The sequence below is a fragment of the Mangifera indica genome, chromosome 4 (assembly GCF_011075055.1).
Source record: "Mangifera indica cultivar Alphonso chromosome 4, CATAS_Mindica_2.1, whole genome shotgun sequence".
In the NCBI taxonomy this organism is placed as follows: Eukaryota; Viridiplantae; Streptophyta; class Magnoliopsida; order Sapindales; family Anacardiaceae; genus Mangifera; species Mangifera indica.
Genome location: NC_058140.1, coordinates 14,196,561 through 14,220,278, shown reverse-complemented (window position 1 = coordinate 14,220,278; position 23,718 = coordinate 14,196,561). Strand labels below are relative to the sequence as shown.

At 35.1% G+C, this 23,718-nt stretch overlaps 4 protein-coding genes across 8 annotated transcripts; 1 reads left to right on the top strand and 3 right to left on the bottom strand.

Moving 5' to 3' along the window:
- Positions 1 to 27: 27 nt before the first annotated feature.
- On the bottom strand, positions 28 to 5,562 carry LOC123214605 (alpha-L-fucosidase 2-like). Of its 2 annotated transcripts, none has more exons than XM_044634480.1 (11): positions 5,137 to 5,562; positions 4,822 to 5,033; positions 3,777 to 4,609; positions 3,176 to 3,308; positions 2,594 to 2,752; positions 2,032 to 2,256; positions 1,628 to 1,729; positions 1,323 to 1,458; positions 835 to 1,030; positions 259 to 565; positions 28 to 168 (listed from the first exon to the last, which is right to left on the bottom strand). In XM_044634480.1, exons 1-11 carry the CDS (start codon positions 5,351 to 5,353, stop codon positions 79 to 81), a joined length of 2,610 nt encoding a protein of 869 aa, XP_044490415.1. In that variant the 5' UTR covers positions 5,354 to 5,562; the 3' UTR covers positions 28 to 78. The 2 variants fall into 2 exon arrangements, with proteins under 2 accessions (XP_044490415.1, XP_044490416.1); XM_044634481.1 differs by having other exon boundaries at positions 4,888 to 5,033; positions 5,137 to 5,560.
- A 727-nt stretch (positions 5,563 to 6,289) lies between these two features.
- On the bottom strand, positions 6,290 to 14,219 carry LOC123213771 (alpha-L-fucosidase 2-like). Of its 4 annotated transcripts, none has more exons than XM_044633305.1 (11): positions 14,057 to 14,217; positions 13,698 to 13,916; positions 12,923 to 13,068; positions 11,197 to 12,101; positions 10,442 to 10,574; positions 9,787 to 9,945; positions 8,365 to 8,589; positions 8,183 to 8,284; positions 7,913 to 8,048; positions 7,478 to 7,673; positions 6,290 to 6,846 (listed from the first exon to the last, which is right to left on the bottom strand). In XM_044633305.1, exons 1-11 carry the CDS (start codon positions 14,124 to 14,126, stop codon positions 6,546 to 6,548), a joined length of 2,592 nt encoding a protein of 863 aa, XP_044489240.1. In that variant the 5' UTR covers positions 14,127 to 14,217; the 3' UTR covers positions 6,290 to 6,545. The 4 variants fall into 4 exon arrangements, with proteins under 4 accessions (XP_044489240.1, XP_044489241.1, XP_044489242.1 ...); XM_044633306.1 differs by having other exon boundaries at positions 14,087 to 14,217; XM_044633307.1 differs by having other exon boundaries at positions 14,067 to 14,212.
- A 3,377-nt stretch (positions 14,220 to 17,596) lies between these two features.
- LOC123213773 (transcription factor bHLH113-like) lies at positions 17,597 to 19,611 on the top strand. Its single transcript, XM_044633311.1, has 5 exons — positions 17,597 to 18,163; positions 18,241 to 18,372; positions 18,454 to 18,519; positions 18,596 to 18,697; positions 19,072 to 19,611. Exons 1-5 carry the CDS (start codon positions 17,825 to 17,827, stop codon positions 19,234 to 19,236), a joined length of 804 nt encoding a protein of 267 aa, XP_044489246.1. The 5' UTR covers positions 17,597 to 17,824; the 3' UTR covers positions 19,237 to 19,611.
- A 1,972-nt stretch (positions 19,612 to 21,583) lies between these two features.
- On the bottom strand, positions 21,584 to 23,381 carry LOC123213772 (F-box/kelch-repeat protein At3g06240-like). Its single transcript, XM_044633309.1, has 2 exons — positions 22,938 to 23,381; positions 21,584 to 22,856 (listed from the first exon to the last, which is right to left on the bottom strand). The coding sequence occupies exons 1-2, from the start codon at positions 23,012 to 23,014 to the stop codon at positions 21,782 to 21,784; spliced, it is 1,152 nt and encodes a 383-aa protein (XP_044489244.1). The 5' UTR covers positions 23,015 to 23,381; the 3' UTR covers positions 21,584 to 21,781.
- Positions 23,382 to 23,718: the final 337 nt, after the last annotated feature.

Here is a 23,718-nt window from a genome sequence, read left to right as displayed (position 1 = left end):
TGGTGGTGTTTATGATAACATATCAACTGATATTTCAGACTCATAATTAAAATTAAGTAAATCCTTGAGACAATCAATCTAAACCCAGCAGACGAGATTTTCTGATTCTTCATTTCCTTTCTTTCCTGCTGAGTGCGACACTCTGTATAATAACTTCGGCAGTAGATACTGGAAGAAAAATGCAGTAAAATTAGAAATAAAAATATATATTATTGCAAGCCTTTTTTTTTTTTTTTTTACATTAAAAAACTAGATTACTTCTGGTAGTGAGCTTGTGCAGATGCACTGTAATTGTCTGTTGAATGTGTATATTCTGCTGGATGATATATTCACGGTGACTCTAGTTCCCCGATAATGCAAATTTTTGAGAGAATCTTGATCCTTCGACCAGAGATGTACTTCATGAAGATCACTGTCTTTCCAGTTGATATTTACAGTCATTCCACCTCGTGCTTTCAATCCTTTAACACAGCCGTTCTCCCATTTATCCAGAGGTATAGCTGGAAGTAAATACAAGTCGTTCAGGGTACTCTGCATAAGCATTTCTGCAACCGCTGCTGTAATACTGAAACCAAAAGATTGCAAAAATGATAGCTTTGTTACAACTTATAAATTATATTTAATCCAGCACAATATGCACTTAAGTGTTTGAAAACAATCATCAAGGTGTTTGCAGAAGCAATTCCGCAACATTGATATATTATTACAGGAGAAAAAACATAAAACAAGTCCTGAAACCAGTGCACATGTCGACTCACTTTCATACAGAAACCACAAGCATTTGCTCTATTGCCACACATTTTCATTAAAAAATATAAGGTCAGTGCAGCTTACCCAAAGTTGGCATCAATCTGGAAAGGAGGATGAGCTGCAAATAAGTTATTATATAGACCACCATGAAAAGCTATCGGATGATCTGGATCTACCAAGTTAATCAGAAGCTTGACCATCCGATATGCATGTTCACTGTTATGGAGACGTGCCCAAAGAGCAGTTTTCCATGCCATTGACCATCCAGGGCCCTCCTCTCCTGTTTCCAATGATGTAAGAGATGATGATATCTAACTGTACTCCAGGGAATGATCATAATAATGAAATGGAATCTGAGAAAACTTTCACAAATTCTCCTATTTTGTAAGTTTCCTATGTGGATAAACTTCTTTACTTGCCTTTGTACACTGTTTTGTATCTTAGTACATCTCTGGAATTTTAACGTTATCCTGATTTCAATTTGGTTATGTGCAACCAAATGACCCCTATGCCAGATGGTTAATACAAAATGCAAAATCAAAGGTTCAGTCGAGTCATTAACACATACAAACCTCGTTTCTGAAGGGTCTTTTCTGCAGCTTTACAAAGGCCTGGATTTCCTTCAATGGTTATTGTGTGCCCAGGAAATAGGCCAAATAGGTGAGAAAGATGTCGATGGTGCACCTCTGGGTCCTTAAAATCTTGTGCCTGCCTACCAAGTACAGAATTTCTTAGGACATAATAAAATTTGCAAATTTTGATATTTGCTTAGCTTAAATTCAATCTAACAAGTACAGAATTTCTTAGGACATGAATAAAATTTTAAAATTTTGAAATTTTGATATGTGCTTAGCTTAAATTCAATTTAATACCATACCCATTCCATGATTGATCCATCTTCTGCAATTTTTGTTGGACGAAGCCTTGGTAGAGCCTTTCTCACTTTTGCAAGAAGAGTATCATCATTTCCTCCCAAAACCTATTATCAAAAGATATAAAATTCAGATTATAATGGTGTACCAAAACTGAAAAGTATGTTTATCAAGATTGAGGGGCAGGCCCAGGAATTAACTTTGGGGGTAAGTTCAAAATAAAATAATATAAATATGAAAATTGTAGATGAATGGGGTCAAATTTTGCAATACAAATATTCTCAATCAAAACTGAAAAATTAAACTAAATTTAAAAAAAAAAAAATCTTTTGACTAGGGTCAGAAGCCCCCACTCATCTGTATTTGGGTCCATGCCTGTCAAGACTGAGAGAAGAATTAAGAGCTTCACCTCGGTGGCAGAAATAAAAGCAGAAAAAACTTCTCTGATAATTGCCATATCCATGGTTGATGAGTAGCTCACACAGGCTATGTTACCATCAGGAGCAATAAAATTATGTTCGGGTGATGTTGAGGGGTTGGTTTCGAGATAGCCATCATTACCTTCAATCAACCAATCCAATAGAAATAACACACATCCTTCCAACAAAGGATACGCCTTACTTCTAAGAAAATCCTATTCAAGCAGACGACATATCATTAACTTGATAATTAACATATAAATGAAAAAAATATACTAACATTAAGAAATCGATGAAATACTTAAACTTCAAAGAATGGGCAAGGCAAAATTCGCAAGAAATTATTATATTCAAGTATATGCCATAGTAGATGTCCACCTCTAGGCCATTCTATCACAAATTCTCTATGACTGGCCTCAATTTGCATTCCATTATCAACTCTAAATTCAACAGCAGTGAGTAAGAGGTGTAACTTTTGACATGCAATTCATAGACATTATTGCCAATGATTACCAAAAGAAAGGTATAGGCAAGTATTGAATGGAATCTTACTTTGTCCATTGTATAATTATAGTGCCCCCACAGATGTGTACAAAGCCATGCTCCACCCATCTGCCACATAGCCCATACAGCTTTACCTCGATCTGCTGATGTTTTTGCCCATATATCAGACTTATGATGAGCTACCCAGCCACTTGCTGAATAGTTCACCTGTAAAATAAATAAAAAGTAACATGTGGCATTGAAAATAGAAAATGGCAAACTGAAAAATCAAACTACAAGGAAAATCAAAGCAGCACCAAAGGACTGGATGGAAATCTTTCTGATTTTAGGCCTTTTTAGCTACATTGACAAAGAAATACAATGAAGCATTCTATTGTTGGTAACAAGAATGGTAAGACTAAATCGATATGGACACTTGGGAATCTCTTACATAGAAAGCGTATTTCCAACATCTAGACTACTAACATTCTACTTAGGAATGCTGATTGCAAGTGAAGCATCTATGCTTTGTTAGATGCTGGTTCAAATCAAGGAAACTTCTTCCCTTATAATCCTTCCAAATAACACAGCAACTAAAGTTAATGAAGATGAAAGTTTTCTGATATAAACTTGAAGGAAAAATTTTCTTACTTTTGCAGTTTTAGTTCCATTGATGGACAGAGAGGTAAGGAAATCAAATAAAGGCTCCTGGCACTCACTAAGGTCGCAAGGCAATGACAACCAATAGTTCATTTCAAGATTGATATTTACATGAGGAGCAGAACTGGAAAAGAAACAAAGGGGTCAGTAATATCTTAAATGTAATCTTGATGCAGTTACAGGAAATGGAATGCTTTACATGTCTGTAAAATCTACTAAGCACTACTAAGCATTGCCAAATTATGCTTGTTGATTAAAACATTAAACCTACAAACTTAAACACAGAATGGTAATTTCCAATTAATTATTTTTCAATCAGAAAGATTTGATTACATAACTTCTTTCCATTGCATTTACATAAAAGAATCACTGAACTAAAGCAGAAATGTTGGGAAAAAATAAAGCTTCAAATTAGGTGTTTTACTTGTTGCCAAAGTTTGTTCAGCAAAGGGAAACAATGAGAAGACATAAAATATCTTTGTTTATCAAAAACAAAAGAAAATGACAGAAGGAATCAATAACATAGACACATAATCAAGATTTACATAACAAGGAAGTGAAATGTAATAAAAAGAAGACAGTGAAAACATACTCCCACTTCGGCTGCAGATCTTCATTCCATATTCCCTGCAGGTTGGCCACCTGAGTTCCCGGCCGTGAACTAGAAATAAGCAAATATCGACCAAATTGGAATAGAAGCTCCACCAAAGATGGATCCTCGTTGTATTGAAAAGATTTCACCCTCTCTGCAGTTGAAACTGTGTCATCATTTCTTTTTAAGCTTTGTGAAAGCTGTATTGAGACACGGTGAAAGAGGTTCTGATAGTCATCCAAATGTCGAGCATAAAGGTCTGAATATGACAGATTTTTAACTGATTTTAATGCACTAAGACACTCTGAAGTAGGATCCTTTTTAGAATCTGAAGGCTTCGTGAATGGTCCATCAAATGAGGATGAAGCCACTAGAAGAATAATTGCCCAATCTGAACCTTCAACTTTCAACTTCTTGTTCGCTAAAGCATGTATGATGCCACTTCCATCACTAAGTTGTATATCAAGAACTGCAGAAAACTGAATTCCCTTGGGTTCATCATTTGCCTCCACTGTTGGTGGTATTCTCCTTCCAGGGCAATGTCCTTCCATTATAATCTGATTTTTTCCATTCACATAGGAATTATGATCTAACTTGCTATCCAGAGATACCGTAAAGGACAAAGACCCGACCTCGCTTCCAGAAATTTTTGTCACAATCACTTGGTCCGGATATGAAGAAAAATGTTCTCTTGTGAATTCTACATTTCCCACAGAATATTTCACTAGTGCAGTTGCAGTATTCAAGTCCAGCTCTCTATGATAAGTATCTTCAATATATGAAAGATGGGAATCATCAAATTCTAGTTTAATATCACCAAGAAGTTGGTAAACCTTCAACATCAAAAGAAATTTGTTAGAAAATGGGGATTGAGGCAAAGAACAGTAATTTGTTAAAATGAATCTGCTGATTCACTTAATGTAGTCATTCATCAAAACACTGAAACTTAATTAAAGTAATTTCAAGCAACAAGTTCTGTTATGAATCAAATGTTGATACTTAACAACACTAGTAAAGGCTCAACATTCTATATACCATGACTTACATATATGTAACAAGATAATGAGTCAGTAAAAATGACGACGAAAAATAGATATGTTAAGTAATATACTTCTGCAGGATGTCCAAACAAGTTGACTGATTCAGAAGTAGCTGCAGCATATTCACCGATGTCAACAAGACGCCTGACCTTAGACAGTGCCTCTGGAGCTTCAGGGTTACTATAGTTCCCCGGAATCCCAGTCCAGAGCGTGTCCTCTGGAAAAGAAGATAAATTGACACCATTTTCCAAGTCATATCTAAAGTTCAGAGAAAACAAACGGTTTCTTTCAAAATATCAGCGACAAAAATAAAAGGATACCATTGAGCTGGAGAGTTTCAGACATCACACCGCCCCATACCATGGCTCCAAGGCGACCATTACCAATCGGAATTGCGTCGGTGAAATGCTTGGCGGGTTCATTGAATGTAATCTTTAAAGGGTTAGTCGTCACAGGCTCAGAGTCCATCATTAAACTTGAGTTCCGGAGGTCTTTATCCACGTGACGTGGCACTAGAACCCACTCACCATCCTCCATTGAAGAAACCACTGCAGCTGATAAAATTTGCAACCAATTAAGGTCAAAACGATAAAAAGAGGAGCTTTGTTTGCTTGCTCATGGCAGTTTCTTTCATTAAACTCATCTCATAGGCCGGCAGGAGTGTAAATATATTCACTTAGTAGGGCAAAGAGGAAAGTTTGTTCGTGATTCGGATGATTCGATTCAGAAAGCTTCTATACAAATACTATCAAAAACATAACGTTAGGATAAAGTCATCTTCAGATAACTACAATGCACGTGATAAATAATAGTATCCTTTTTATTATTATTTAATTAATTTAAATGAAAATTATTAGTTCATGTTTCACCTTAACACAATGATTATTTACAAATGGCCAAAAGACTTATTCGCACTCAATGTTGGGTGAAATTCCAAACTTTCATCTGCTAATTTTAAAAAATTCCAAACTTTCATATGCTAATTTTGAAAAATCTAATGATTATTTACAAAATATCTTCGCCTCAGATGACAAACATCAACAACTTGCGTTCTTTTCTCCGGTGAAGTTTTGGTTGCATGAGTAGCTTAGAAATAACTTCTGCCCTTCTTAGGCATTTTACATAGACTGACCGGTTGCCACTGAATCAATTTATGGTAATACCATCTAGTTTAGTTTTACAAATGTATTACCGGTCACCCTGCTCCAAAGATGAGACTTAAAGAAGAGCCGTGATGGTTGGGTTTTTGTTTGTGGTGGTGTTTATGATAACATATCAACTGATACTTGTGACTCATAATTAAGTAAACCCTTGAGACAATCAATCTAAACCCAGCAGCAGATGAGATATTTTCTGATTCTTCATTTCCTTTCTTTCCTGCTGAGTGCAATTCTCTGTATAACAACTTCTGCAGTAGATATTGGAAGAAAAATGCAGTAAAATTAGACGTAAAAATATATATGTGACAATGTATTCAAAATAGAATCAAGGACTTAAGGGTCTTAAATAATATATAAAGAATGTTTACACATTTTGTCATTAATTTTGAAGCATTGTATATTCCTATAAGATCCTTAAAACTGAAAAAATCGGGGTCATCAACAGACAGAAAAACAAAATGATTATTGAAATATAACTCTTTTTTCCTGTGCAGATTTATCAGCAATTACAAAAACAATACCCCTCGTAAGATACAGCTGACCTTAGGACTGTACCATAAGTTTTTTTCTCAGAGAGAATATGTCTTCACGCATTTTAAATTCTTGTTGAATGTGTAAACTCTACCGGTTGATATGTTTGCTGTCACAGTTGTTTCTCTGTAATGTAACCTAAGGGAATTTTGCTCCTTAGACCAAAGAACAACTTCCTGCAGGCTCCCTTCATTCCAGCAGATGTTGAATGTCACCCCACCTCGCGCTTTCAATCCTTTCACACAACCGCTTGCCCACTTGTCATGTGGGAGGGCAGGAAGTAAGTACAGATCCTTTACGGTACTCTGCACAAGCATCTCAGCAACAGCCGCTGAAAAACTGACAAAAGAGAAGGCAGAATGAAAAGCTTTTTCCAGACAAACTGTTGTTACTTCACAGTTATTCCTAAAAGGGTTCCCAGTCACTTGGGGTAATCTTGAAAGAATTTGTACAAGTTTAAATCTAATAAAGGCAAAGGAAAAATCCCAAGGACTATCATAGACAAGTGATTAGCTTTTCTCTTGTAGAATGAAAAGCTTTTTCCATGTAGACAAGTGATTCTTTTCTTCATTCACAGTACTAGGAAATAATATTATGTTAAATTCAAGTGCAGCAGTCAGTAAATAACACTAAAGGATACAATAATAATTTGACTACCTCTAGTTTCAGAGATTAGTTCCTACAGTACGTAAATGAAAAAAACGTAACACTAGTATTTTATCATTACAATTGCCATTACCACTAGTATATCTCATGCAACAGGTACATTTTTGACATAAACTTAATAAGATGCTTCCAACACTATCCTAATCTTCAAACTCTCTTTTTATGCCAATTAATTGTAACATTTTACTTGTGAGTCAGTTTGTTAAAATATATAGCATTGTTGGATTAGAGCTGATCATATGAAAATTCAAACTGATCAGTGTCAAGCAATTTCATTGGCATAACACTAAAACAATCTTCTTACCCAAAGTTGGCATCTATCTGGAAAGGGGGATGTGCTGTGAACAAGTTACTGTATAGTCCTCCTTCAAAAGCATTTTCGTTTCCTGGATCAACCAAATTAAACAAATGCTTCACCATGCGATACGCATGCTCACTGTTTCGAAGGCGTGCCCATAGAGCAATTTTCCATGTGGTTGACCATCCTGGACCGTCCTCTCCTGCTCCAAATATGAAATGTAAATGTACCACTCAAGAACAGTATACTTACCAAAGTCTGAATTGTACTGACACTCCAATTAAAAAATTTAGTAAATATGTATGCATGCAACAAGTGTAATAGATCATTCTCAAACATATCATATGAAAAGCCAAGATAAAAAGAGGACATTAACTTTGCTTTTAAACATCCATCAAGCAGGTTGCAATTGCTAGATATAGGTGATTATCACATACGAACCTCTTTTAAATAGAGTAAAATCAGCTGCTTTACAGAGGTCTGGAGTTTTCTCAACAGTAATTGTGTGTCCTGGATACAGGCCAAACAGGTGTGATACATGTCGATGATGAACGTCTGGGTCCTCAAAATCTTGTGCCTTACATTAAAAAGAAGGAACCTCTCAGCCCATGATAAATGCAGCTTTATTTGACATCTATTACATAGTAGAACATCAAATATCACAAAAAGATTCACAAGGATCTAAAAAGTAATTTCAAGCTACTCACTTACCCATTCCATAATGGAACCATCTCTAGCAATTTTTGTAGGCAAAAGCCTTGGTTGAGAATCCCGAACCTTTTTAATGAGAGAATCCTCACTTTTTCCAAGAATCTATTTACAATTAATTTTCAGCTGATTATTGATATAAGCTATACTTTGGCGGCTCTTTATTCATGTAGTATGAGACTTACCTCTGCAGCAGATACAATTGCAGAAAATACTTCTTTAATGATTGACATGTCCATGGTTGATGAGTAGCTCACACTAGCTTGCTTACCATCAGGAGCAACAAACATGTGTTCTGGAGATGTTGATGGGTTTGTTTCCAAAAATCCTCCAGGGCCATCAATCAACCAGTCTAACAGAAATTTTGTACATCCTTCCAACAGAGGATAGGCCTTATTTTTTAGAAAATCCTAAATCATAGATAATATTTGGAATCATTAAATTACTAGAAAATTTGAAACAGAAATAAAACTATAGAAAGTACAACAGCAAACATGATCGACCTAAGGGATTAAGAGAAAGATGCAGATTGGAGTTAACAAGCAAATAGCAAGCATATTCATGAACCTGGTGATCAGAAGTACCTTAGCACTTCCAGATCCAGAATTTCTTGGAGAAAGACTTAGGCTGTACCAGGAATGAGCTGAATAGAAGGATTCCTATTCTCTCATTTTCTAAATTAGTATTTCCATTCCCATAATCATGTGTGGTAATCATAATGAGAAACTTCCAAGGAATTCCCTTTCCCACATTTTCAATAATCAATAAATGGGAGTAAACAAAAAGTGAAAACAGAATTTATAAAATACCGACTCTTACTTTCTATCTTTATTGGATATGAGTCAGTGGTAATTATATATTGATACTGATATTTACCAGTAATATAGATCTGTTACAAACTAAATTTAATGCATATAGTACTAATTGTAAATTTTATCTTTAAACCAAACTATATGGAGAAAATTAAGATTGAAGCCACTTACAGACAGTTGTATGACTATCTTTTTAAAAGGGAAAATTAAGATGACATATAGAGAAGATGTAGACTGATTTTCTTTCGAAAACACAACAGAATTTATGGGGTAAAATTTTCAAAATAATAAGGAAAAGAATACTGAAGGCTTTATGATTGTGACTCATTAACTTTGCTTCAATGAGGTTGCATGGATTATAAACTATGAAGCCATAAGAATGAGAAGGCATATAGATAATATTACTCATATCGAGCAAATATGCATCACCAGGTTAAAATATGAAGTGCTGTGATGATTGCAACAAGAGCAAGTAACTTTTCAACAAATAATAGTAAATAAAATAAATGAATACTTCTACAAATGGGATGTAAAAAAAAACCATTGGACTAGCTGAAAAGTATGGTCACATACGACTATTATTTAAAGATAATAACATTATACTTTTTGATTTCATGTCTTTCATAATTCATAGAATCAGTATATCCATGAAAGTCTAACAGTATGAGCTGACCACAAGAGGGAACTCAATGTAAGAGTTTACCAAACTCTTTATGACAAATTTCAAGTAAAATTTTATCCTAAGCAAAAAAAAAAAAGAAGAAGACGACAACTATCCGCAAATCAAGAGCTTACTTTGTCCATTGTGTACATGTAATGCTCCCACAGATGGGTGCAAACCCATGCTCCCCCCATTGGCCATAAAGCCCAAACAGCCTCACCTCGATCAGGTGATGTCTTTGCCCATATGTCAGAAACTTGATGAACCACCCAACCACTACACTCATAGTTCACCTGCAAAATTCATTCACTAATTAAGCAAAATCCGTGTGCATAGGATACAGAGTATTTTCTTGAACATATAAATATTATTTATCCACAAAAACACAAAGATCATGAGGTCCAACCAGGGAATTCCAAATTATGTTGGTCTACATTTTATGATGCTTTCACCTGGGTCCATATAATGGATATGCTACTAGCAAGAAAGCAAGTTAAAGGAGTAAAATTGCTTCACAATGATTTTACACCAGACCATTATTACCTTTGGTATGTCTAAAGATAGGCTTACCTGAGGCATAAAATCATTTTCTAGCATCTTTTCTAAAATTTTTGCTAAATAAACTCAAGAATGATGGCTCCTGCATCTCCTAATTTTACAACGAGGGCTCATCTAGTAAAGAATTTCATTATAAAATTTCCATGATTACATATAAAAACTCATTGGAAAAATGTGGGGAAAAACAAGGGGGAGAGAGAGGAGAAAATACAAAACACAAAGAAATCTTACTTTTGCCGTTTTACTCCCATTCACTGAAAACGAGGAAATGTAATCAAACAAGGGTTCTTGGCACTCATGAAGGTTGCAAGAAAGGGAAGGCCAATAGTTCATCTGAAGATTAATGTTCAAGTGAGGAGCACAACTGAAATTTAAAATTAAATAATTAGAGGCTATATATTGAAATCAAATCTTTATGTAAAAATACAAAAATTGAGGTCCTATAGTGGTAATAACTTCTGCAGAAGAACTATTACCCGAAGCATCAACTTAATCATGCAATGATTCCATCAATTTACAAAATTATGAAGAAAGTTCAGTGAAATATTATCCCCAATATCAGAACAGTTCATTGTTGCTATATTGTCCTGCTCACTACTAAATCCTTATTCAAACCCTAATCTATAAGGCCTACTATTAAAACTCATATGCATAAAATTTAAAGAAAATCACAAGAAATAAGTATTTTCAAGGCATCCAGAAAAAATTTTGAAAGGATAAGACAAGTGCAGACTTAAAATTTGGTAAAATGTAAGATTATCTTCGTAGAGTCTCCACACATCCAATGAGATAATTTACTGCAATTGTAACCACATAACTACACCTTCAAAACATTTACAGGGGATAAAAAAGTAGTGCTTTCAGTATGTGGCACTGCAAGGATTAGCAAAACACATCTAGCAAACACCAAAACTAAATGCTTAAAAAGAGATGAGGTTAGAAAATTCAATAACATAGAAGAGAAGTGTGGAGAATGCAGAACATACTCCCATGCTGGCTCAATATCCTTGTTCCATATACCCTGCAAGTTTGAAGCTTGAGTTCCAGGCCGTGAACAAGAAATAAGCAAATATCGACCATACTGAAATAAAAGCTCCACCAAGGCTGGATCTTCATCAGTCTTAAAAGATTTCACCCTCTCTGCTGTTGAAGTTATAACATTTGTACTTCCCTGAGGATGCATGTCAAATGTAGATAACACATGATTTTTTCCTTCCAAAGAACCATCTCCATGTAAGCTCTTGGAACTTTTTGAAAGCTGCAGTGAGACACGATGAAAAAGATTCTGATAGTCATCCAAATGACGTGCATAAAGATCAGAATACGAAAATTTTCTAATTGACTGCAATGCACTGATGGAATCCGATGTAGGATCCTTCTTAGAATCCGAAGGCGTAGTGAATGGACCATCAAACGAAGAGGAAGCCACCAGAAGCATCACAACCCAATCACACCCTTCTAACTTAAACTTTTTGTCATCCAAAGCTTGTATCGTGCCTCTGGTTTCACTAATCTGTATATCAAGAATTGCAGAAAATTGAACACCTTTTGGATTGTCATTCACTGTCAAATGTGGCCTAATCCTTTTACCAGGACAGCTTCCTCGGAGAAGAATCTGACTTCTTCCATTTACTTGTGATTGATGATGCAATTTGCTATCAAGGGACACGGTAAATGACAAAGAACCTGGTTTGCTTCCTGAAAGCTTTGTCACAATCACTTGATCGGGATTAGAAGCAAAATGTTCCCTGGTAAATTCAACATCACCCACAGAATAACTTATTTTGACGGTAGCAGTGTCTAAGTCTAACTCCCTGCAATAAGTGTCTTCCACATATTTAAGATGGGAATTATCAAATTCTATCTTGATATCACCCAGAGGTTGATAAACCTTCATAATCACAAGAAAATCATCAGCACATATTTGAATATTTTTTGCAAATAAATTATTTTTTCACTGTGCAAATTATCTAGAAATTCATTAAATTCTAAATGAGGATAGAAAGTCAAGAAAGCCCAGGCCCCAATAGAAGTCATATGTCAAGAAGAAAACTTAAAACAAGCCTAGCCTTCAGGCATGAGGTATGTCTTTTAAATATAATTTGTCATGCCAAAGCAACTGCAAATGGCAAAAGCTGCTCAATAAGAAGGAGCAAGGTCAAGCACAGACCGTGCATCCAAAAATAATATGCAGGTCACTGTTAGTTACGTCAAATCTCTTAAAAAAGGGTGAATTATATAATCAAGCATCAATCAAATCATGCTTTTCAACACTGAATCCATCCCACACAGACTGTATGACAGTGCAGAGTGTTCATCCAATGTAATCTATGCCTTTGAAAGAGGTTCAGTTGGAGAGAAATCAAACATGGATTCAGGAACACCCTTATTGTAGAATTTTTTTTTGCCTGTTTTAGAACCGTCCAAATATTTTGCTCATGCAAAAGGTATTGAATTATCTTGAATTCCATAAATTGGTGGAACTCGTGAATTATTGATTCCTAACTATTGATTTACTCTTCTACACCCTTGTCCACAGGATATATCTTGCTATGATGACAATGCGCTCAGTTAAGTAAACTGCTCAAGTGAAAATCCAGTTAATGACATATTTGCAATCTTCCACAATTTTAAGTAGAACCAATACAAATATATTAGATGTGTGCATTTGTTGTGTAATAAGAAGGCTTTATGGAATACTGAGTAACATACATCAGAAGGACCATCTGACAACTCGACTCCTACAGCAGTGGCTTCAGCATACTTGCCACCATCAACAAGTTTCCTAACCTTGGAGAGTGCCTCTGGCGCTTTGGGGTTAGTATAGTTACCTGGAGTACCAGTCCACAGTGTATCCTCTGCAAACATTTTCAAATGTAAACGTAAGACCCAGATTCTCAATTTTCTTTTTTTTTTTAAAAAAGCACATTGCTTTTCCATTCAGCATAGCAAACATGAAGTATCCATTATTTTAGCGTGTAATTGATTTATTCCCAAATGTATAAATATGGACATCAAGAAAATTAAAAATTCAAACATGCAATTTTCACCATCCAGAGCCAAAGAAACAAAATCAAAATTATCTTCTCCAAATATAGATACTTTTTCCAAAGTGTTGTGAATTTTCACTATTTTTAACACAGAATGGTCAATTTAAAACTATAGCAGAACAAATAATAGCATTCCTACTATAATTATTATATGAAAATACAAATCTAGACCTCTAACTAAAACCAACAGTCCAAACGTTTGAAGCAGTTTAAATGACTCTTTGCTGCTTACTTTAAAAAAAATAGAAAAAGAAAAATATTCGATCTTTAATTTTGCACGTTCTGTTTCTTCTTTAACAATAAAATGATATTGAAATAAATCAAACGCTACCAATACACAAGAAGCCTGCTTCTTCATTGAAAATAGAAACAAAAACAACAGGAAGCATGACGAAGTGAAAGTTGTGTTCAACAGCGAAAAGAGACAATAACTTTACCATTAAGTTGAATGGTCTCTGCATCGACACCACCCCACACCATGGCTCCAATCCTTCCATTACCAATCGGAATGGCATCGGTCCAATGCTTAGCTGGCCCACTAAACGTAACCTTTAACGGCTTAGAACCCTCTCCCCCATCTCCAACACTCGGGTTCCACAAGTCTCTCTCTGCGGCTCTCTGCACCAGAACCCATTCGTCCTCCTTCTCCATCACACCTACCCACCACCAAAACGTTAAATCAAACACAGAAGGAACAGAAAAGTGCCCAGAAAGCGTGAAGATCTATAGCTTTCTGGTAATTAATGAAATTAAAAAATGAAGCGAAAAGTGAATAAAACGAGGGCGTGAATAGGACAGTGGGTCACGTTGCATTGAAATAGATTGCCTGCACAGTGGAAATTGTGAGGACCCACGTTAACTGGCATTTGATTTTCTTTCTTTTGCCTTTTATAATAATTTCAAAAGATACGGCTTAGGCTGAAGCTTCGGACTCGATAAACTTTGCCCAGGGCGAGCTTGAAGGCAAGCTATGTAAATCGTACAGTACATTACGTGACGGCGTTTTGACTTTAAATTGCATATTTGTCCACCATTTTCACACGTAATCCATACGATGGCAATAATTTTTTTATAATATCATAACAATTAATATAATTTATTTTTTTAATCTTCTTTCTTTTGAAGAAATAATCATATTATTATTATATAATTAAGTAATATTTTATTTTTAATTTAAATTTATTTAATTAAATAATAATATATTATTGATATATTTAAATTATATATTAAAAAATATATGTATAATTTTATTAATTTTAAATTATGATTTCCCTAAAAAAAAATCATAAATATGTTATAAATTAATGAATGAGATAATTTTAAAGAAAAGTAATAAAAAATTAAGATAATAGATGGAGTAGGTGAATTGTGTCTTGATACCAGATGGTATGATTCCATATCTGTAGGCAAAAAATCAGGGTGTCGATTGTCGATGCTGATGCCCATTGGAAAACGGGGCAACAGTACTGTTACTTAAACAAGATTCTTATTCGAATTTTATTCCTTTAAACTATTCTTATTTTAAATTGCTATTTTGTATTTATCATTATCTTATTTTATGTATAGGGACAGCTGCATTATCTTATTTTATGTATAGCTTGGCAACTGAGCACACGGCCCCGGTCTTTGGAAGGGTCCAGGCCTACAGGGACCGGGCCCTTGGAGATAGAATCCGGCTTGGTCTGTCTACACACGTAAGGCCTGGATTGATCTTTGGATTGGGCCTTCTAGAGGGTTTGACAAGTTACCCATGGCAGACTTGCATGGGCCGAGCCCCGTTTTTTTTTTAATCACACTCTTCTGCCATGCATCTTTATCGATCTGACAATTTTCAACTAATTTCATTTGATTTGGGAGGTGATCATATATTAATTACAAAAATTCATACTTTCTCTCAATAGTTTTTAAGAGAGCCTTGTTCTTGACTTTCAATATGGATAGTTAATTTCATCTAATATGGATAGCCCTTGTATTGATCTACCTTTACGGAATATATTTATTATAAAGATGGTTAAAATTAACGAAAAAAAAAAAAAAAATTGTATAAAACCAGTTAATGAATTGATTTATTAAATATAGAAAATTCAAAACCTAATCATACCAATTGAGTTACGGTCACAATTTGTGAACATGGTTTACATATGTAATAAAGTTAATTATATTTTAGATGACCTATGCAACAAAATATATAAAAGAGCAATAAATATAGAAGAGACAACGATTTTTACATGGTTTAATTATAACCATAACTTACATTTTTGAGATCGAGTTTAGAAATCTCAAATCCATTTAATGAAATTCATCAATACAAAGAGATTTTTCAACATTTTTAATGATTAACAGAAAATTACATACTTTGAAGATATACATGTGCATCTTATTTTTCATTAAACTTTCAACTTAGGTAAAAATATTCAAGATCTCATTAAATATTCAATTGAATTTTATTTAATTAAGTGAGATCAAAAGCCCTTTAAACTCTAGTCTTCATACCAATTTCATTGTTTATAGTAGAGTAATTTTCATCTTCTTTTCTTATTGTTAATATCAGTGAAATATTAAAAATTCAAATATTCCACCGAAGCAACTTAAAACTCTCAATGTTCTTCCGGTCTTCTCTTCTTACTTGATTGGTGTAAAAATTGTAAAATTTACCTATCATTTCTTTTTTGTTTTCTTGCAACGTTGATTGTACTAACATGGATAGGAAGGTTAAATAAATGGTTTGGGAGGAAATTAAAGGCCAAATGACTATTTCCCACCCAAGGTTTGATGTTTTCTCAAAAGTCTCTCCTTTAACTATGGAAAATCAAATACTCACCCATGGCCGGTTAGATTTAACTAAACCCTAACGCCTAAAAATTTTATCTCTTTTTGCCCCTAAACTTTAAAAACTAAAAATTTTCCCTTAGCCTAAGTTTTAAAAAATGACAGTTTCACCCAAGGTTTTGTTTTGAAATCTCCGACGACCATTCTGACTCCATTGTCGAAGGCCTCTCCCTCCCGAAGCAGCCTCTCCTTCCGGCGAATGCTTTCCTCCCATTTGGAGGCTCGATCGAAGTCGAAAACGCCTTGGGAGACGAAAAACTTGGTCTCCCCAGACGAAGTTCTTCGTCTCCCAAGGCGTTTTCGACGCCGATCGAGCCTCCAAATAGGAGGAAAGCATTCGTCAGCTGCTTGTCGACAATGGAGGAATGGTCGTCGGAGATTTTAGGGTGAAACTGCCATTTTTTAAAACTTAGGCTGAAAATTTTAGTTTTTAAAGTTTAGGAGGGCAAAATTAGATTCTATTTTAGTTTATTTTTAATATTATAGCAAAAATAACGATTTTACTACCACCGTTAGGGTTTGGTTAAATCTAATCGGTCATAGGTGGGTATTTGGTGTTTCCATAGTTAAAAGGAGGACTTTTGAGAAAACATCAAACCTTGGGTGGGAAATAGTCATTTGGCCGAAATTAAATCTTTTACCTAGCTATTATCCTTAGCGAAGTTCGATGGAAATGGTCATTCGGGCACTATGTATACGTCATCATCAGGGCCTCAGAGCTCGTTCACATCCTGTATGATTTTCCTGGTAACAGTCATACACGTGCACAAACAATTCCTAGCAACCTACATCTCCGAAATCACCGAAGCCTCCTCCACTTAGACTTGTCTCACGCACGTGAGTAGTGGTTCCGACCTGAACACGCTGTCACTCCGCTGTGTGAAACTGGAGAAAATTTAATAGCCTTTTCTGCAATTTTCTTTTTAATAGTTCTGAAAAATATAATTAACATTTAAGAAATTTAATTTTTAGCTAATTGATACAATTTATACTTTTGATTGGATATATCTATATTTTAACGTGGTAATAATAAAGGTTCCTATAAATGAATAAAAGTATTAAGTTTACAGAAAATATAAATTGCCCCAACCCAAGACTTATAAAAGCCCCATAAAATGTCCTTAAGAAATTGTTTGGGGAGTAATGAAAATTTATTTTTTGTATAAAAAAATAAGTTTGAATCATTTAATAATATTTTAAAATTAAATATTTAATATATTTGATATAATAATTATAAAATTAATTATTATATTAAAAATTTAATCTATTCAATATAATTAATTTAATTTTTTTAAAAATCTCACTTAAGTATAATAATCAGGAGGCTAATTATTATACTTAAAATTTGATATATTTAATATATTGATTTAATTTAAAAAAATATGACTTTAAAAAAAAAAAAAAAAAAAGGTGAGTGAATCGGCGGTGGGTAACTGAACTGAGGGCCAAAAACCGGTTATAAGGAAGCAACAATGCTTTGGAGAGCGAAACCACGGTTTTCTCGGGCTTGGTGGGTTTGACTGAAATAAGCCGAAACCCAAAGCCTAAACCTAGAGAAAACCGTAATACTTCCTCTATTGTAACGGCTGCTGCTCTTAAGTCATAACAACACACATGTACTCTCTGTACACAACGCCTCTCATTTCTCTCTCCCCACGGTCACACTCTATTTCTTAATTAAAACCTAACAAACCCTGACTCCGCTTAGCTTTTCTGCATCTGGGTTTGTTCTGTAATGGCCGATAATGGCGGATTTGACAGGGACCAAGGCACCACTACCAGTTTCTCTCAGTTGTTATTCTCGGATGATGTCGTTTTGGGTCTCGATATGGAACACACTTTTACTAACTATTCTTGTTTTTCGTCTTCCTTGCCTTTTTCTTCTCATGAAAAGCCTCCTAAAATGCTTTGTTTTGGTAACTATGGAGAAAATGAAAAGGATGAAATCATGTTGTATGGTGGTGAGAGTATTACTAGAACTACTCCTCAAAAATCTGATGTCACTTGTAATGATTCTTCTTCTACTTCTTCCGGGAATAACAGCAGTGCCAACACTAAATATTCCAAGTCTAATGTAAGTGTCTGGAAGGTGTAGCTTCATAAAGTTTACATTTTGGATTATTTTATAGTTTTTTTTTGTTATTTTCTCAGAGAAAACGAAATGGGTCTGGCAAAGAAGCAGTTCAATGCTCAAGCACCATAACCGGAACACCAGCGATCACTCAGAAAACCAGTAAAAAGACAAAAGCAGAAAACTCCCCTTCATCTAGTGGCCATGCAAAGGTCTTAATTCTTAAATATGTCTCATAAATACACAAATATATACCCTATGTACTCAGTTTTGAATTTCTTTTGGAATGACAGGTGAGGAAAGAGAAGCTAGGAGAACGAATCGCAGCATTGCAGCAGCTTGTTTCACCTTTCGGCAAGGTACAATTTCTTTCTATTTAATTGCATGGAACAAATTTGATCATTTCAATGTTGTTTGAAATGGTATTACATGCAGACGGATACAGCGTCAGTGCTGCATGAAGCGATGGGTTATATCAGATTCCTGCACGATCAGGTTCAGGTTCTTTGCTCGCCGTACCTGCAGCACCACCTACCTGTAAGTACCAACTACCGATGATCGGATGAAGATTTTCCCAGAAACGTGAAACATCTTTTCTTTTTTGTTTTTTACTGCTTCCATTTTATGCATAATGGTCCACATGCATCAACAGTAGGATCTCTACCAGGTCATGCCAAATTGCCTATTTCAAGTTTCAATTTGTAGTGGACGGCTAAGGTTCCACGTATAATTTCGCCTGAATATGTGAAAGCAGGGCCATAATGGGTCCCTCTTTTGATCCAATAGATTGAAAATTTGACGGTGGCAATAGTGAGTCAACAGTCAACTGTGTAGAAATGTTTTTAGTTCCCACTTTTCCTACTGTCTTTGACTCTCTCAATTGATGTGAATATATATATATATATATATAGGACTGTGGACAAAACGGAGGAGATGAAGAATTGAGGACGGACCTGAAGAGCAGGGGGCTATGCCTGGTACCAGTGGCATCCACCGTACACGTGGCAAACAGCAACGGAGCAGATTTCTGGTCACCTGCCATGGGAAACTATGGTTCATCATCAAAGCAGCACTGATTCGAATGGATGTGAAAGAAAATATGCAACGTTTTAACTTTACTATTACTGCACATGGTGTTTGTTTTTGTCTTGAACAGACTTGACAACCCATGCGAAGAAAAGTTAAATGTATGTAGACGAAGTGACAGAAAAGGAGGTTAAGAAAGTTCACACTTCGTTCAAGTGTTAAAAAGAATAGATGTGACAGTGATAATGTAATAAGAAGTGGAAGGCGATGTCATCTTGGGTGTTTTGGGGAATGTGTGTATTGTGTATAGGTGCGGGGTTTTGAGGAATGGGATGGCTGACTTTTGCTGTGGCATTGAAAATCTCCTGGACTTGAGACGATTACCAATGCAATTTTTAAGAAGTGGGCTGGTTGCCTTTTATTAATACTTTTTGGTTTTGGTTTTGGTTTTGGAGGTTGTAATTTTCTTCAACAACGGCACAAAAGTTTAGAAGATAGTAATGGCATAATTATGATTATGGTGTCAAATTATGTTGGATTAAGTTAGAACTTAGAAACCCATTGGCAAACTTGCAAAAATTATTCTGTCATAAAGTTTTAGTATTTAAACAGATAATATATTATTATATGTGTAATTTTAAATTAAAATTATTATATGATAATATATTATTTAAAATCTAATTATATATCTAATCGTGCGGGCAATAAAACATAGTATTTAGATTAATACTAATTGTAAGACTAGAAATAGAATTATAATAGAGTGTTGTCTGCCTGACTACCTCCGTTTTTGTAACATACATTAAGATTTCACTTTCATGTGCTTTTGGGCTACGTTTAGCTGAGGCCAACTTTCAAAAGAGCATGAGCTGGAGCCTGATATAGTACTGCTAATCGGCCTTATTCATTGGTTGTATTGTATAAAAGTGAATTATCGGACAATAAAATAATAATTCTAGTATATTCTGTCATTCTTCCACTCTGAGCCTGCACGGCAGTGGCCATGCTGGACCAAGTCTGGCACCATCATTTTCCACGCGAACCAAAAACCTCATATGAGCTTCCATCTCAAGAACTTATTCGTCTTGCTTTTGCGGGGGATGATGTAGAGGTTGATGATTTTGAGAAGATAAAGACAAGGTCCTGAATGAAGAGAATCCTGTACCTGAAAAGCCTCATCTACTACCGGGTTGGGGACAGTGGACAAATGTGCAGCAAAAGAAAGGCTTACCTACCTTCTTGGATGGTAGAAGAACATGAAAATATGCAAAGAAGAAGAGGGAAGAAGCTTTTAAAAAGAGAAAGGATGCGCGCCTCACATGTCATTATCTGTGAGAAGTTGGATAAAAAGGCCGGTGATTTTTATTGTATTATTTGTTATGCAACCGAAAAAACGCAGTATAAACACAGTTTTGCAGAAGCTTGGTTGACAATTGGTTGTTTTCCTCATATAACATGTCTCATTTGTCTCCTCCAATACAGTCTTGCAGGTGAAGAAGAAATCTGGTGTGATTATAAAACCAATAAAGTTTGAGTAAGTGAATCCCCACGAAAAATCAGAGCAAAAGCTGCGTGTATAGAAACAAAAGATGAACAAGAATAAAAGTGTTGGTAGCCAAAGACCAAAATCAAGGTCTGTGGTGGTAAAATAGCCAACATGTATGCATCCATTTTGCTTTCTGTTTTCTGAAAGATGGGTTACTAATAGAATATATGTATGATTATAGAAATTAAACTGCCTTCGGAATGGCAATTTTTGAGCATTTGGTGGCTGGGAATTGGTAAATTTAGGTTGTAATTCCAATTTACAGTCACTGGTATATTTTCTTTTTTTGTAATAGTGGCATAAATATATATTTCTTTTTCAGCGAAATTTAATTTATAAAAGTATCCAGCTATTATATAAATCATATGTTCATTAGGACGAATTATTATGAATTGGGTATATATTGAATCAATTTTATTGATGAAATGTTATATAATTTATAGTATTACAGTGTAATTTAAATAAAAATTCTAATATTACGAAACAGAAAAAAAAATTGTGCACCGAGTTTTCTTAGGCTCTAATTGCTATTACCATAACATATTTTATATAAAACTCTAAATTATATATATAAGTTAATGACGAAAAACCGTATCATCAATAATAATTATTTTTGCATCTACGTCAATAAGTTTAAAGTGTAATTAAATTTTCATAACTATGAGAATGTAAATTCCTTTAAAAAAAAAAAACAGTGGAATTTTAAATCTTAAATCCTAAATCCTACCGGTCTTTTTTTTTTTTTTTAAAACCAAATATTGGGATAAAAATTTCTCATTTAAGTGAATTAAGCTCAACACAAAATTACGTCCTCCCCCAGGAGTATACATTTAGAGACAATTCACACTGACTAAAAACATAAAAACTTCACAGATTATTATTATATCTTGACCTTGTTCAATGGGGAAAAGTTTTGACCCTATAGAGAGGACACAAGAATTGTTACATTAAAACACATTAAATGACACACAACTGACGACAATCTAGCTAAAAATATTGCTACTTATTATTCCCAATAGCACACACATGGCTGAAGAAAGACAGTAAGTTCAAGCCTCCGTGAGTTCATCGCCATTCCCGGTTGCTGGCACTGCGGAAGAATCAAAATTGTTGATAAACTCATGATTTCCTCTCTCATATAAACGCAGACTCTCAATGTAAGTGTTCATGTAGAAAGTACTCCAATCGCCAATCATATCCAAGTATCTGATTTTTCTACTGCCAATAGGAAAGCAAATCAGCTCATATGTGTGCCTTGCCACTAGCACAACTTCTCCATTTTTCCTCAGCCCTAAAACGTTGGCGATCCCTAATCGGAGATCAACTCTATACTTTATCGTCCAGTACCCTCTTGCGCCACCATTTTCAACGAGCATCCAAATGTTACACCCATCAAAAGAAGGACTTTTCGTCCACTGTATAAAAAAGTGCACCAAACTGAGTGACTTGTTCATAGCAACTACTTTTAACTGCTCGTTTTGGAACTTCTGTTCAACCAATTTCGTTTTCCACTTAAGCTCATCCGGCATTTCCAATGTCTTAAACGTCTCATCGCTCAAATCAAACAAGGACAACACCAGTTTGCGGGAAATAACTCCCACATTCATTTGCGCAACCCAATAAACCGCCCCATCCACATAAGCCCTCGACAGAGAATCCTTAATGAGACAGCCAGGTGCAGCTTTTCCAGAAATATCCACCCACTCGCCAACATTCAAAGCATAAATTTCAACACTCTTGACGACGCCTTCACCAACATATCGGCGCTGTTGATGGTACAAGATTCTCACCACCTTGTGGTCGTTACTCTTCGGGTCAAACCCGAATCCGTAAATCGGTTCTTCAAAATGATCTTCATCAAAGGGCTTAACTAAAATTCTCTTGGAAAAGCCAAGAGAAGGGTTCCATATAACTATATGTTTCGGGCGGGTTCTAAAGACGAAGCCATACAAACACACTAAGCCAAAAGATGAATCAATGATAGCATAAGGGCTACGCCTGGCATCGAGTGGTAAAATTAGCTCTTCGTCCGGGATGAATGAGCCGTCATCGTCACGGTGAAGTTTGACTATGTCTTTCAAAAGGGACCTCTCATAGTGCCTCACCATTATCCGATCATTAGTTTTGTTATGGGTGTGAAAGTTGTTGTAATTAGAAATGAAAGTGGGTTCAGTGAGCATAGAGTACCATGATTTGCAAACATACCTAGAGTTCATCACCCATTTCGCGGGAAGCCTGAGGAAGATTTCGATGAGGACTTCTTCTGGTAAGTAATCTGACATTTTTGCTTCTTGAATTCCTGGTTTCTAGCCTCTGCTTTTTCTTCGTCTTCTTGTTTCAGTAAGATTTGTGAGATTTGAGGCACAATGTTGAGTTGAGATTTGAAACGTACTGATGGCTATAAGTCTAAAATCAAGTGGTGAAAAAAAAGGGGTTGTAGATTTGTCATAAAATCAGAACTGAGTAACTTACCAAAAAAATTCAGAACTGAACTGAGTTTCATACGTTACAACTTGATGAGACTTCACTCTCAAAACCAGAACCCCCATCTGCCATCTGTCAGAAGCTTGTGTGTTTACCGCAGGCTCAATCTCAGCCTGTTGCCCTAAATTCATATTGATTTTTCTTACATCGGCTAATCTAAGTCGTGATTATCTTATATAATTGATTGCATATCTATGCGGTGGTATTCTAGCATTTCTATCTTATAATGTTTTCGGATGCGGATGAATCATCAATACGGTGAAAAGGATGGTCTGACCCAACCACTTAAGAGACTGTTTTATTGGTGATTGAATCAGACTATTATTGAATTGGATAACTATTAAGAATAATATTTTAAATAATTTGTATAATTTAATATTAAATATGTAATCTGAATTGTATATATTCATAAAATTAATAGTTGAAGTTTAGGTTTGAGTTTCAAAAATTAATCTAAAAAATATAATTTTTTTTTATAGTGGTCAAGTCAAACTCGATTTAT